The following is a 14,797-nucleotide window of genomic DNA, read 5'->3' on the forward strand; positions in this document are numbered from 1 at the left end:
TTCATTTACAAAAACCATAAATCCACTTATCACATCTTACAGTCAATACACTGGCAATCTTTATGAGTGTGGCTGTGCTCAGAGGCTTTTAATAGATGCGGGCTACACCTGACCGAACCATGCATGGCCTTTGATACCTTTATGGCTCCGCTCGCTGGCGTCACCGCTGTTCAAGCACCCGGGAAAACCGCAGACACCAATATTAGCGGTCATCTCTTGTATCTGTATGTTCAGGTGAGGGACGCCGTGGCAGTCATCCAGCTGCTAATGTGGCTGGAGACAGCCGTCCCCCAAGGCAAAGAGACGGAGCTCACTGCCGCGCACTACGTCAATGAGTGTCGCAGGTAGGGGAGTCACAATCTTACACACACACACACACACACACACACACATCCACGTGCATGCACACACGCGCACAAACACATGCACGTCTGTGGCCTACTGGTTAAGGAGTTGGACTGGTAACCGGAGGGTTAGTCCCGACCGGTAGGCAAAAATATGGACGGGGGGGGCGGGGGGTAGTTGTGCAGCACTCTCCTACGACCTCATCCATGGATGAGGTGCCCTTGAGCAAGGCACCTGAGATCCCCGGGCGCTGCACTGTGGCTGCCCACTGCTCCGGGTGTGCCGGTGGGCCCCCTGTGTTCACCGACTCCCAGATGGGTCAAAAGCAGGGAAAGAATTTCCCCCAAAAAGGGACAATAAAGGATAACTTAACCACACCTGCACACAAACACACACACACACATACACATTAACGGAACACATTAAAGGCCACATTAATATTATAACATAAAAACACTTGTGAAACTCTCTCTTAGCAAGCAGAAAGACAGTCGAGGGCCCAGCTTCGAGACCATCTCTGCCAGCGGCCCCAACGCGGCCCTCGCTCATTACAGGTACAGCCTCAGCACACGGGGTTCAGAGTATCGAGTTCTGTTTAGGTCGTGAACTAACGCTCTACGTCCTAACAATCATGTGTTGAATCACAGCCCAACAAACGAGACCGATCGAAAGCTGACCGTCGACGAAATGTATCTGATTGACTCCGGGGGCCAGTATCTGTGAGTTGAAGGATTTGTCTTTAAAGATGTGGTGTATCAATTATAATTCAATAATTCAGAATTCTTCACAATGACTGAGTCTAACTCCTTTTACTGTACTGTTAGCGATGGCACGACGGACATTACCAGGACTGTTCACTGGGGGACTCCCACGGCAATGCAACGGGTAGGGTTTCTGAACAAACACTTCTGTTTTTAGCTACAGCGATGCCACAAATGATCTGGATTATTCCCCTATCGTTCAAATAAATGAAATGGCTTAATGTGTGATTCATTAGGAGGCCTTTACTCGGGTTCTCATGGGAAACATTGAAATATCTCGAACCGTCTTCCCCTCAAGAACAAAGGGTAAGACGCAACCACTCACATCCACGGAAACGAGACACATTTAGCCGGTCTGACTCAAATCCATGTGAGCCAGAGCGCGTCGGTTCCTGTTCACACCGGTTCCTGAAGGCCGGAGTGTTTCCTGAAGGCCGGAGTGTTTCCTGAACAGGGCTTTCTTCCACCAACAGGTGTAAACATGGAGATGCTGGCCCGCCGTGCATTGTGGGAGGTGGGCCTGAACTACGGCCATGGCACCGGCCACGGGATAGGAAACTACTTTGGGGTTCACGAGTGTAGGTAGTGCCGCTTCACTTCTGGGCCGAGGGTGTGTGACCGGAATAAACACACTGTCGTTTGGTGTCATACTATAATTCAGTGTCCCGGTATAAAGTTAGCAATTTAACAGGAAAGGTTAAGCGAGGAGAAACCATGAATTAAAGCCTTATTGAGTAAATGAGCGATACATTTTTAATGAATCCCGTCCTCACAGCCTCAGACTATGAATGAATTATAGAATGGTCAAATGTGTTGCGTGATATGAATATGAAATATGAATTTGGTTCTTGTTGCTGTTCAGGGCCAGTTGGATTTGGTTCCAACAACATACCCTTCCAAGAAGGCATGTTCACCTCTATAGGTAAACCTTCTCAAACTGGCCAACACTGTTACTTTAAAGAACCACATGTGAGAGTCATTTAACAGTTCTTGATAATTATCAATTTGATTGAGATGTGGGGTGATAGTGCGGCCAAAAGGCCCTGAATTTCACCTGCAATGGCGGCAGCCTGCCTGCTCCTTAGGGACATGTATCAATATACACTGCAATCTGCTTTGGGTGAAAGCTTCTTTTCAATGAATACATTTTAAATAGTAATAAATACTGAGTGTTGTTCTCTTAGAACCTGGATATTACAAGGACGACGACTTCGGCATCAGGATTGAAGACATTGCCGTGACTGTACCTGCCAAAACCAAGGCACTGATACAGGAACACATACAGGAACATGACTTTATTGTGTTTATGTATATTTGCGTATATTTGATTAAAATTAACCACAGGAACTAATTTGTCAGTAGAGTCGACACACAACAAGATTTGACCTTACTTCATATGGAAATGTTCTTCAGTCTTAATGCTGTCTTTCTACCCTGTAGTACAACGACCAGACCTACTTGACCTTTGACACCGTGTCCCTGGTACCGTACGACCGGAAACTGATTGATACCACCCTCCTCAGTGAGGAACAGGTACTTTCCAGGTTGTTATTGTTGTTTTTGCAGGATATATGTTTATTATACATAGTATATATAGCAGTTTTATCCCCACACTTTTGGAAAAAGTTTAAAAAAGACACGTAAAAAATAATTACTCAACTTATATATATATATAAGTTAATATATCAATATTAACAATATATAGTCAAAATATAGTCAAATGTTCTTGAAACATTTGTAGGCCTTTCACACATGCACCGTAAGTAGGACATTCTCCAGATAATACCCGCTGGAGCTGTTTGTGTGTTAGTTCCTCAAATGTCAGAATCCGCCCCTCTGGATTTTACCCGGCCAGGCCCCTAGTTTGAGTCTGGAGAATCAGAGAGCCAGAAAATTCACAACAAGCAAGTAGGTGTGTAGAGACATGTTGATGACATTTCTATCATGTGACTGGAGCTAAACCAGGAGTGTAGCTGCTTCATACTTTTTCTCTTCTTGCCTGTATTTTTGAATTCTATCTCCTTTTTTGCGGGTACGTCTAAATAAAGGCAGTATTGACATCACCACAAAAAAAGAGAGCATCACAGAGTTGGTAGCCTCACCCGCCGTCAAAGACACTGCAATGTCCACGGCATACTTTTTGCGTCACGTCCTGAGTATCTCCAATAGGTGTCAACACATCTGATATGGCTTATCTCCGGTTGTGTGTTGCATGTGTGAAAGGGAAACTCCCCAGAGTTTGTCTGGAGTCATGTGTGAAAGGCCTGATTTTTAGACAACTAAAGTTTAAAAAAAATCCTATGTATCTTTTCACATGTTTAAAACCCACTTGGGACCAACTGCGGCTGAAATCTCTTTCATTTTCCTGGAAGACGTGTTTCTTTATGAAATCCCCAAACCCCTTTCCTATGAGGCTGCTCTTCAACCCACAGCTAAAAAAGAATAAATAAATTGTGTGTTGTAATCTGTAATCATTCGGCGGTGTGTGGGCGCAAGTGTGATTGGGTGTGGGAGCAGAACACACACACACACAAAAAAGCAATTTATTTTCTTCTATAGTCGGGATATGATGATTGACAGCTTGATCTGAAAAAAAATAAAAGGTATTTTAGCACAACCAATATGTGTGCGTGTTTATTGCTTCGCTGCTTGTGTGCATCTGCTCAAGATACACAGAAATATCACCCATATGTTCCGGTTTTCCCATCGCACTAGATACGATGGCTGAACCACTACTACAACACCATCCGGGAGCGCATGGGCCCAGAGCTGGACAGACAGGGGCTGCCGAGGGAGAAGGAGTGGATGCTGCGGAACACGGAGGCCTTCCAGAAGGGCGGTTCCTCCAGAGCCCTGTCATCCTTCACGCTCAGCGTGGCCACCCTCACCGTGGCTCTGCTCCAGAACGTCCTCTGAGGGACACCACCACCGTCTCTCTCTCTCTCTCATCTCTCACCACCACGATGATCTCTACTCTACTGTCTCATCCCTCCGTCTCCTTACTCAATCCTTGTGTAGTCTGTATCAGAGACTTCTACAGAGTTCCAACGAATTGGGGAAAATCGAGAAAGAAAACGAAAGATGGTAGCGCAGGTTGATGCAATTTTAGAGCAAGGTGTGTTTTGTTTTTTCACCAGAGATGGCGCTGTTGCTGAGGGTAGATTCTGAGAGATTTTTGAAGTGATAAAGATGCATTGCTCGAGTTGGTTCCTCTTTCAGTGAGCCGATTTGAGAGAGGCACAGGCATTGTTTTACTTCTAGAATCAATCTTCTGTGTGTGTTGGTTATTGAGTACAATAGTTGTAAAGTAATTGTTTTTAGTTTTACTGTGAATATGATCATTGTGAAATGTCTTACTTAAATAAATTGTATACCCTCTGAAAAGGGTGTTTTGGAAATGGTATTCTATTGTATTAAATGAAGGCTCTTTAAATACTATTGTCTCATATTGCTTTAAACCCAACAATGATAGAACGTTTATTTCAGGAGCATTTTTAAATCATGTTGCCAGAGTTGTTGAAGTTGTTTTAAATCACTTTAAACTCTTTAAAACAATCAGTGTTTAAAACAAGTAAAAGTGTGTTTGTATGTGTGTGTGTGTGTGTGTGTGTGTGTGTGTGTGTGTGTGTGTGTGTGTGTGTGTGTGTGTGTGTGTGTGTGTGTGTGTGTGTGTGTGTGCGCGTGTGTGTGGGTGTGTAAGTGTGTGTGTCTGCTTTGATTACTTGTCTTCAGATAAGTCACCACATGTGAAGAGCCATTGCATGTGAAAGGATGGTTGCCTAGCAACCCCCCCTGTCAAAGCTGCATGGAGGTGTAAGCAGGGACTACATCTCTGCTCAAAAGGGTTAGGGCCCGTCACAAATTAGTTGATAAATGATTCCCTGTACAAAGACAGTTGGGAGGTACTGCAGATGAAACGCAAGCAGCTGTGTGCCGAAAAGAAATAGTCACCTATCGTTGATTAAAGCAGGTTCCATGAAAGAGGAACAATGGACTGGTGTTCACAAGATATGAGTTGAATGCTCGAAGCAAAACTGCCTCTTCCACATCGCATTATTTAGGTAGAACACACATCTGAGGCTGTGGAGGGACGTTTGACTTTAATTCAAGAACATTGTTTACATGCATCACAGGTGAAACCCCCCGGATCGTCGACAACATTTCACTTATTTTCTGCTCTCGCTCTCGTTATCACAGGAAGTCAAAGCTGCTCTTTGATCGGAACAAGACAGGAAGCACAAATAGGGCACCCCCCCTTCCCTGTTGTGCGGCTTTTGCACCTCATACAATAATTCAAGCCTCTAGTCCTCTAATTAAGCCTCTATTTCAAATGAAACCCCTCACTTCCCCACTGTACTCTCATCACTCATAGTGTTTGTGTTCCTGCCAGGGACAATGCTCCTCAGTCTGGGTTGAGGAGACTTCAGTGTATGTCTCTGAACAGTCCTAGTCTTGAGTCTCACAATGACCCACTTTAACATTAATATATCCACAGCTGTACAATGTGACTGGCAACACACACACATGACTTTTGTTGGCGCTGTGCATCCTTGAGCAGAAACACACTACATTCTGTCCCTCCTCCCAGAGCCCACTGCTCAGTTTCTACGTGGTTCATTTTTAGACTCATCTCTCACTTCCATTCTGCTTATTGATGCAACAGTTTTTTGCTCGGAAGGGCCACAAGGTAACATCTACAGCAGTAGGTTTCCTTACATGCGAAACCGTGGAGGGCTTTACAATGCCAGTAATATCAATCACACTTTGGTTAGTAGAGTCCTCCGCTATGTATGTGTATCTTGAGATAGATACAGAGACAGCTAGCACCATCTCCATCCTTTCTGTACTGTTTCATCTTAGAGATGTGCTAACCACAAGCAGTAAAAAATCGCTGGCACTCTATTGGCTGATGAGCACACATCATTGTATGTTAAACCTTACCGGTATATGAATGTGGATAAAATAACAACATGATATACGCCAAGAACTATGCATTTTATTGATCAAATGCAAAAAAAATGGAAATGGATCCTAAAAGCTATAGATCTAGACACTATAGAAACAACTTGAGTTATTCTAACCACTAGAACTTGTTGAACAAACTCAATGACCCCAGACCACAAAGTGCAGACACCAAGCTGATGTACTCATGTTTCCCTACACTGAACTTTGCAGAAGTAGGCTGTTAAAATAGATGTGTGGGTGCACATTGCACTATAATATGTGGAGGATTCTGTTAAAAACAGAATTAAGTTCTACAAGACTTTGACGTAATTATGTTCATTAATCATTTGTTAATTTGTTCGTACTCTGTCCTTTCGTGACAAAAAACAAATACAAGGAGAGTGGCCACAACGGTAGTGAGTAACAACTGCATAGCAGAGGGGCGCAAAACCACTCTGCCAGTCATGTTTTTCAGTGATAGGGACCCATTTTTGGAATGATTCACTAACAGAAATAAAAACACAAACTGAACTGAAAACATTTAATAGAAATGTGAAATACTGGCTGAAAGAAAACAGACATGTAACCACCGAGTCATGACCATAAATGCAGGATCAGATGCACGTACACACACAGACAAACATGTATGCACTCTGTTGTCCTAGTTATAATGTATTGTCTGTGCCAGATACCTGGCTGTTTGCGCATGGCTGCCAGGGCTCACCCCACGGGGCGGGGTCTGGGTAGTGGCCCGGGCCCCTCACTGCCGGCTGGGGTGTAGGTGAGCCGGTCCGAGCGGCTGGGTGTTTGGAGTTTGTGTTGTTATGTGATGTGCTGTTTTGTGATGTTCTTTATGTCTTTATGTTTATGCACACATGCATACAGTGTGCTGCTCATGTAATGTGGCAACTCATGACTGGGTCACTCACACTATGGAGTTATTTTAGAAATTATATTTGGATTATCCTTTTTAGAAAGGACTGACCTGGGACTGAGGCTGCAAATTAGCCAACTGGCTAGACACATCTACATCCACATTGTTATGGAATTGACTGTGATAATTGTGTATGTAATAATGTGCGCTGCATTGTCCCTGACAAATAAACTAATAATAAAAAATAAAAATAAATAAAAGATGATGGAGCTCATCATACCATTACATAGTATGAAGCATAAACATTAAATAATGAATAATGGCATTGTAATCGTGTATGGATTCAGTGTCTGTGCTCACTGCTTAAGTGTGAGTGTGTAAGTGAACTCCTAGTCTTGTGTGCAACGCTGACGAATTACAAGCCTTGTTCAGCAGACTGCAAAGAATTACTACAGCCCCTGCTTTGGTTCCTGTATCACCACGTGACTTCCTCTCAGGCTCTCTGACTTTTTGTTGTCACGCACAGAAAGGTAGTCAAGCCTTCCTCTGTTTCCATCAGAGTGCTGAAAGCCGTGAAACGAGAGTCACACACACATATTCCCATCCTTTATTTTGGGGTCTTTTGTGTTGACACCGCCAGCCACTGAGGAAGATGCTGAGGAGAAAAACTTCCAATGTCTCAGAGAAGGACTCAGGACAGGTTTCAAAGAGGAAGGTGAGCCAGATGCCAGTCTGTTGTTGTTGTTGTTGTTAGTTTTCTTGAAACCATGTGGTGATATGTAATTTGTTTTGTGTCATTAAGTGGCTACTCCAATGCTGAGTTTACATTTCGAGTGGGACGCAAACACATTAAAAAGAAGCCTAAAACAAAGTAGTTTGTTTTAGGCATAAGGAGATTAAGACACAAAGTTGAAAACGGTTACGTTTAAGTTCCTCTAATGACTCAGGCTGCAGATGTTTCTTGCAGCCTGAGTCATTTCATTTTCTGTGGCTTTGCTTGCCTCTTGTTTCTGCCAGTGGCGACCTCACCTCCTACACACCCCACACCAGATCCACATTTCAGAATCTTCATGGTTGGTTTTGTGGTCTGATCCGTGCTGTTTGCCTTCACCAGAATAGCTAGAACATAAATGTCAGGGGGAGGTACATGCATATTCATACGTAACGTATTTGGTGATGAGGAACAGAGGAATACTCCTGTTTGTTTAGCACTGTGTTCGTGTTTAGAGGTATGTGCTTATAGGAAGCAGAACTCAATCAATAAGTGAAATGCAATTAAATAAAATATAGCTGGGTTGATTCCCCAGGAACAAACATACACACACACACACACACACACACACACACACACACACACACACACACACACACACACACACACAAACACCTAAAGCTGAGGTTAACTATCAAGGTTAACTTAATGTCTGTTCTCATTGGTGGGTGACTGTTGCTCAAGCAACGTCTGTTTCCTGTGGTGTCAACCAAGACACTTGCGGACAGCTTGAGTGATGCTTGTATACTGTACAGTAGCTCAGGGCCTCACAGTGAACACACATATATCTGTAACTCCCAGTACAACAGTAGAGTCACCTCTACATGTTTGGAGCACACCAGGGCGTTCATGTTACAGGATGTGATGTCAGTAGGCGATGGCGTTGGGCAATATCAGAAAATAATATCTAAGCTACTTACACAATAACTAAACTTTGGATTTTACCCAAGGTTACTGTTGAGGCTATCAAGATATAGTCACTCTTTCTCAATAAGGGTGACTTTTTACTATTTCTCTTTTTGATGTACTTTCCAAACTGGGATTGATAAAATAAATCTTATTTCAGACTGGAATTATTGGATGATTATATAACTATTGTGTAACGATTCATCTCTCTTGGGCTCCTCCACCAACAACATTCAAGCTGCAAACAAGAAAAGGACAATCCTCTGATTACTAATACTGACAAGCCGCTCAGGAAATGACATATCCTAGACTAGTTTCTATTCCACACACTAGTACCTCATGGTAACACATATTATGCAAAGACAAAATGTGTGTTCATAGATGATTAATTTTACAACAATGTTTGAGTTCAAATCATGAAACAAAACACGTTCCTGTAGATGGAATTCTTTTTGTGATGTGACTGTAGCTAAATACAATGCATTACAATGTCTTTCCAGATCAGTCTTCAGAGGTCCAGCAGCTTCAAGGATTTCATGAAGCCCAAGTCTCCTGTATTGGCAGAAGAACTCCATTGGGATGAGCATGTGAGTTACTCACTCAACCACTCACTCAGTCTCATAAACACTCACTCACTCACTCACTCACTCGTTCACCCACTCACTCACTCCCTCACTCAATCACTTGTACACTCACTCCCTCACATATATATATATATATACACTCACACCCTCCAATTACCCATCACTCATTCACCTACTCATCCACTCACCTACCCACTCCCTCACATGTACGTACAAGAAAAGGGAACACGTATATCGGAAGGAACATGGCTGTTTTCATGGACGCGTTAAGTGTTGTTCCGTTGTTGCTGCTTAGTTCCTAGAAATAGGTTCCGACTGGGAACTCAGCACGTTTCCCCAGCATTGATGTATTTAAATAAAATGTCACAGTGCCTTTTAGCCGCAGGCAAATCAAAGCATAATTTCATTGAAATTGAAATTGTTGAAATTGATTTTTTTCGGAGATTACAAAAGCATACAATTTGATAAAAATCCTCCCCCTCAAAGGTTGTATCGAGTGGATCGTGTTCGTCATACTTCACATATTGCGGCAGGAAGTCAGGCAAAACACGAAATTCTAAAGAAAGAGAGTGAGATTGAGGATGATGATGTTGCACTGCATTGAGCCATTATGCTTCTGCACTCAGACAGGATGTCCTGTGTCAGCCAACCAGGCAGAGAACCTGTGTCTCAGAAGCACAGGTTAGCAGACAGGCTCTCGCAGTGCCAGGGATTATTGCCTCATAAAAACTGGCAGCAGCACTGTTAGCTTTCACTCAGGTCTCAAGTCCATGTTGTCTGGTTTATATAGCCTGATGTCCCTGGGGATGCTGGTCACGTATGTGTATGTGCGTATGCATTTACATTATAGATACGTATGCTTTGTGTGTGTGTGTGTGTGTGTGTGTGTGTGTGTGTGTGTGTGTGTGTGCATAATATGCACACACACACACACACACACACACACACACACACACACACACACACACACACACGCTTGAGCATGCTTGAGCACGCATCCCCATATTATGTGGATGTATGCTCAAGCATGTGTTATCATTTACATAATACTTGAACTGTATTCAATGAATGTTATTGTCAGCAAAAATGACATTGATAACAGATACCACTCGATAAAACATCATTGAATCCTGCTAAGCATTTGCAACTAACACACTTGAAACATTTTGACAATTTTCTGACACATACGAGTATGTAATAGTAACCATAACATCGACATCAACATCATGGCTTTTAAGGAGAATGCCTCTGTGGATGAAGCGGTGAAGAGTGGCGGCAAGCAGGGAAAGTCATGGCGCAACGTCATCTCCCGCACCATGACCCGCAAGACATCCAAGCAGGTCCAGAAGGCTCTGGCTGAGGAGGGGGTGAGGCCCATCAAAGACCTTCCAATGACCTCCTTCCAATAGTCTACATTCTGTCTCGTGCAGTTTAGCTCATATTTGTCAATATGAGCAAATATAGCAAATATATTATATGCATATTTATTTAAGAAACTTTTGAGATACATATGTTTTTATAAACATTGTGTACAGTCGTAGCTCTGATGTAACATAAGCCCTATTTTTTAAAGAAATGCTTGAAACTGTTTAATACATATGAGCCACACAAGTTGTTGTAGTTGTAATGTGAGGTAGCACAGAGATAAAAGTTCGTACAAAAGTCATACAGCCGCTTTAATGACCATATACTTCCTCAAGAGACGCATCAGCCGTTGCCATCGCAAAGATAGGTACAATGCTGCCCCCTAGTGATCACATGGTACAAACAAGGACTTCTTTATTTCGTTATTTACGTATTTAGTTATTTAAATACTTTTTTTATAATTCAATTCAAGGTCAAACTTGGTTAAGACTTGATGATCTAAAAGTATCCACCATTAAGCTACTACATTAGCCCAGTAGGCTACCCAAAAGCAAGACACAAGAGTACTTAGTTAGAGATGTAGTTTAGTATTGATAGTAATAGAAGAGAATAGTAGTAGAGATAGTAGTAGAAGTACAATTATGTGCGATGAGGGTTCCACGCTCAGTTTTAAACTTACCAGAACTTTTCCATCTTTCTCCAAGAATGAGAGCTATGAGGAGAGCTCCCTATCTCAATCTGAATGGCTTCAAGATCAGAATCAGAGTGCTGCTCGGAAGAGAACTTCCTTCTGTTCCTCGGGATCCGAAGAGACGGTGTCAGGCCCTCCGTCCAGACAGCTCTCTGCAGGTAAACATGCTTTAGCAGACCCTTTGATCCAATGGGACTCAGAGTCATTTCAGATACATTCCTTTAAGGAGAAGCTAGGTGCGAGGGCCTCTTGCTCAAAGATGACACCACTGGAGATCAAAACCAATATCCCTCGAGAGTTATACTGAACTTGCATAATAATAATAATAATAATAATAGGTTTATTTGATATAGCGCCTTTCTCACACTCAAGGTCGCTGTACAGATTCATGAGAGCACACACTGAGAAAGACAGCACAACAGGAAGTACAACAACACAAATAAAAATACAAATAAATAATATATACAGAGGGTCTATGCAGTGGTGGAAGAGCTTTAAAGAGAGGGAAGCAGGGACAGTCACGAAGGGATCAAGGAAGGGAATTCCAGAGTTTGGGGGCCATGGCGCGACTTGCCTCCCAGGGTGGAAAGTCTGGTGCGGGGGACAGAGAGGAGATTCTGGTTTCCATTATACTGTCCACCCTCCTCGATATAAAACTCCATGTAAAACGTAAAAAAAAACAAGCATAGCAAGCTGCAAGCAACTACATCGGATGAGTGCTTCTGGAGTATTTTAATACAGTGTCGGGTATGTTTATGTCTGTGTTTCTCAGGCAGTGACAGACAGAGCCTGGACAGTGGCTACAGCCAGAGAGACAGCATGAGACTGGAGGAGCAGGGGGCCTCCTACCTGGGACCCTTCTGTGGTCGTGCCCTGGTCCACACCGACTTCACCCCCAGCCCATATGACATGGAGTCACTCAAACTACAAGTACTACAGTGTAGCACAACCTCCTCCTCCTCTGTTTAAAGCAGTGTTCTTCTTCTTGGGGTGATTCAATGGCTCCATATCAGGGTCCCGTCTTAAAAATAAAAGGTGTATTACCAAGTGCTTATCTGGGCTGTTGAGCAGCCTAAACTTGCCAAAGGAGAACCATAAAGGGTCTGGTCATTCCAGGGTGATTAGGGGGGCAACAGGGCCACTTGGCCACTATTTCCAGAGTCTGAGATAGCCTTATAGTAAGAGAGCTGTCAGGTTTATGAGAGATGATCCATAGCACTAACTACTAACGTGCATCGTCATGAGCATTGTTGTATTGCCTAAACATAGCCCATACATACAGTACGTCAGTGAGTTAGCCACAGGACTTGGTTTGGCTTGTGATAACTGTACACCTTATCATAGCTTATTACTGACCTTCACAGTGCAGGACTCAAAGGGGGTCAAACCGTGTTTGTGCCATCATCCAAGACTCCAGAGTGCTGTACCTGCACTAAAATAAACCTCTCCCTCACAGAAAGGTGACATCATCCAAATCATCGAGAAGCCCCCCATGGGCATCTGGACGGGGAAGTTGAACACCAAAGTGGGCTCCTTTAAGTTCATCTACGTCAACATCCTGCCGGAAGAAAGCCCACCGGTCCGAAGGAAGAGACCCCAGGGCAGGACAAGCCAGGCCCGGGCCAAACACCAGCTGCTGGAGGACGTCCTTGACAGGATCGGCCTCTGTGTAAGTGTACACCCTCCCTGGAGAGGTTTCACTGTGGTCGCTCCTCCTGTCAGATGATAGGGCTATGCTAGCCGCTACCACTCTCCTCGCCACAGCAATGTGCTTTGTAAGATGTTGGCTGTTTAGGATGTGTTTGCTAATGATCGGCAGTGTACATTATTATGTTCTCAGTTCATCAATGGTTATGTATCATTTTAATAAAATAGTGTTGTCTGTTTGTTTCAGGAGCTGGGGTCTCTGCTGTCCATGCATGGCTTCAAGGGCATTGATGATTTCGGGGGCTTGAAAGAATGTCACCTGAACGAGTTGAACATCACCGATCCCGAAAAGCGCAGCAAGATTCTGAAGGCGGTTGAGCTCCTGAAAGAGTGTACGTTTACATCCGGATCATACACATAGGCCTGCTACATATGGAGATTATACAATAGCAATCATAGTCATGGTAGTCCTGTTCCTCATCAGGAGAGCAACGTTTGAAGAGTTGACGTTTTGAGTTCCTGAATTTATTTCCATGAAAGTACCCTTTAGATACCCTTCTGTATTTGCTATCAGCTGATCAGCCTTTTTCTGCTCCAGAACATTCGATAGTCGGATACATTTCATACATTTGAATCGTACACTCGTCATGTTTTGCAGTTCTAATCATTATTGTGCCATTCCTCAGGAAGGCATTGATATGCGATCTTGTCTGCACCTCAGAATGCTCGTTATGTGTTGTTCAATTTGAACAGCAGGCCTGTAGCAATACCTGTGATTTGACTACCATTACGGGCTACCCTGGGCTGTTAGCACACAACAGTACTGCATTAGCAACCCTCCTGATTAAGGAGGATCAATCACGATATATACTTTTTTACCCAAATTGATTGAGTCATGGTGGATCATGGTGAATCGTTGAGATATTCTGTTTCATAGAAGTCTTCATCTCTCTTCCATTCCAGCTGAAGGAGAATCAGACTCTGAGGAGGAGGCCACGGCCGAGAGCGACATTAAGCAAATCAGGGACTCTGGCTGTTTCGAGAGTTCAGAGAACCTGGCAAACCCACGCGAGGAACCGAAGACAGAGGCCAAGGTTCTACATGAGGAGTCAGAGGAGGAGACGGAGCAGGAGGATCAGACAGAGCTGCTGGATGAGGTCCAGCAGGAGCTACAGGACCTGACGGTGCATTAGACACACTTTAGAGGAAGAGCACCACTTATGAAGAGCTTTAGATCCCTCAGTTCCTCAGGACGCCAGTAGAGGGTAAGGTACCGCCGCAAATGTCTTGTACAATGGTAGAGGAACGGCTGGGAGAATCGAATGAGGACAGAAGTCAAAGAGACAATGAAAACGTGCACAGATTTTTGACAAAGATTTCCTGATGAAGAGCAATACTGTAGGCTACAGTTGGGGTTCAAGAGTTCATGTAGCAATGTGTGTTTTTTGTTATACAAGTCGTTATCCATGTTCAAATTTTGCATTAAGTATAGATCTATCAAAATTGCTGAGTTACAGTAAAGGAACAGTGTACTGATTATTATGTTATGCAACTATTATGCTTTATGGAAATAATGCTAAATAATGATAGTTGCTTCTGTTTAATGAAATCTCATGGATTTCAGATTGTAAAATAGTGTTTTGTTGAAACAAAAACAAAAATAAGTGAAAAGAATGCTGTTTGACACGGTGTAAATGGTAAGTATCTTAACTGTTTTTGATATTTTGAATAGTTACCCTGAAATCCAATCAGTTTGGCTGTTGATACTTTTTTATTTTGTATATGTTCAGAGTTTGACTTTGCTGTACATAGAATTTAAATAAAGGTTTTGAATGGTTGCTTGTGTCGTGACATGTCCTCAGATCTCCCTGTAAAATAAAATATAACTGAAAGACAACAAACACAATT

The 14,797-nt window shown here is 43.2% G+C and overlaps 2 protein-coding genes across 2 annotated transcripts in view; both read left to right on the forward strand.

Annotated features, from left to right (window-relative positions):
- The window catches only part of xpnpep2 (X-prolyl aminopeptidase (aminopeptidase P) 2, membrane-bound), a 15,970-nt gene extending 11,429 nt beyond the window's left edge, over positions 1-4,541 (forward strand). The window contains 10 exon segments of the mRNA XM_084469330.1: positions 235-344; positions 822-899; positions 993-1,064; positions 1,170-1,230; positions 1,343-1,412; positions 1,580-1,684; positions 1,969-2,028; positions 2,291-2,367; positions 2,547-2,639; positions 3,822-4,541. Coding sequence (XP_084325456.1) covers positions 235-344; positions 822-899; positions 993-1,064; positions 1,170-1,230; positions 1,343-1,412; positions 1,580-1,684; positions 1,969-2,028; positions 2,291-2,367; positions 2,547-2,639; positions 3,822-4,022 — 927 coding nt within the window. The 3' untranslated portion in view covers positions 4,023-4,541.
- A 2,952-nt stretch (positions 4,542-7,493) lies between these two features.
- On the forward strand, positions 7,494-14,720 carry sash3 (SAM and SH3 domain containing 3). The gene is made up of 8 exons (XM_084469493.1): positions 7,494-7,639; positions 9,103-9,189; positions 10,425-10,553; positions 11,256-11,400; positions 12,015-12,172; positions 12,699-12,911; positions 13,137-13,281; positions 13,853-14,720. Exons 1-8 carry the CDS (start codon positions 7,577-7,579, stop codon positions 14,080-14,082), a joined length of 1,170 nt encoding a protein of 389 aa, XP_084325619.1. The 5' UTR covers positions 7,494-7,576; the 3' UTR covers positions 14,083-14,720.
- The last annotated feature ends 77 nt before the right edge of the window (positions 14,721-14,797 follow it).

The sequence above is a fragment of the Micromesistius poutassou genome (genome assembly GCF_964030765.1).
Source record: "Micromesistius poutassou genome assembly, chromosome: 6".
In the NCBI taxonomy this organism is placed as follows: domain Eukaryota; kingdom Metazoa; phylum Chordata; class Actinopteri; order Gadiformes; family Gadidae; genus Micromesistius; species Micromesistius poutassou.

Excerpts from the sequence above, each read along its gene's own strand:
- sash3 (XM_084469493.1), top strand. The coding sequence starts at position 7,577 with ATGCTGAGGAGAAAAACTTCCAATGTCTCAGAGAAGGACTCAGGACAG. Across the intron at positions 12,173-12,698 it reads TGGAGTCACTCAAACTACAA|AAAGGTGACATCATCCAAAT; the intron begins GTACTACAGTGT and ends TCTCCCTCACAG. Across the intron at positions 13,282-13,852 it reads GGTTGAGCTCCTGAAAGAGT|CTGAAGGAGAATCAGACTCT; the intron begins GTACGTTTACAT and ends CTTCCATTCCAG.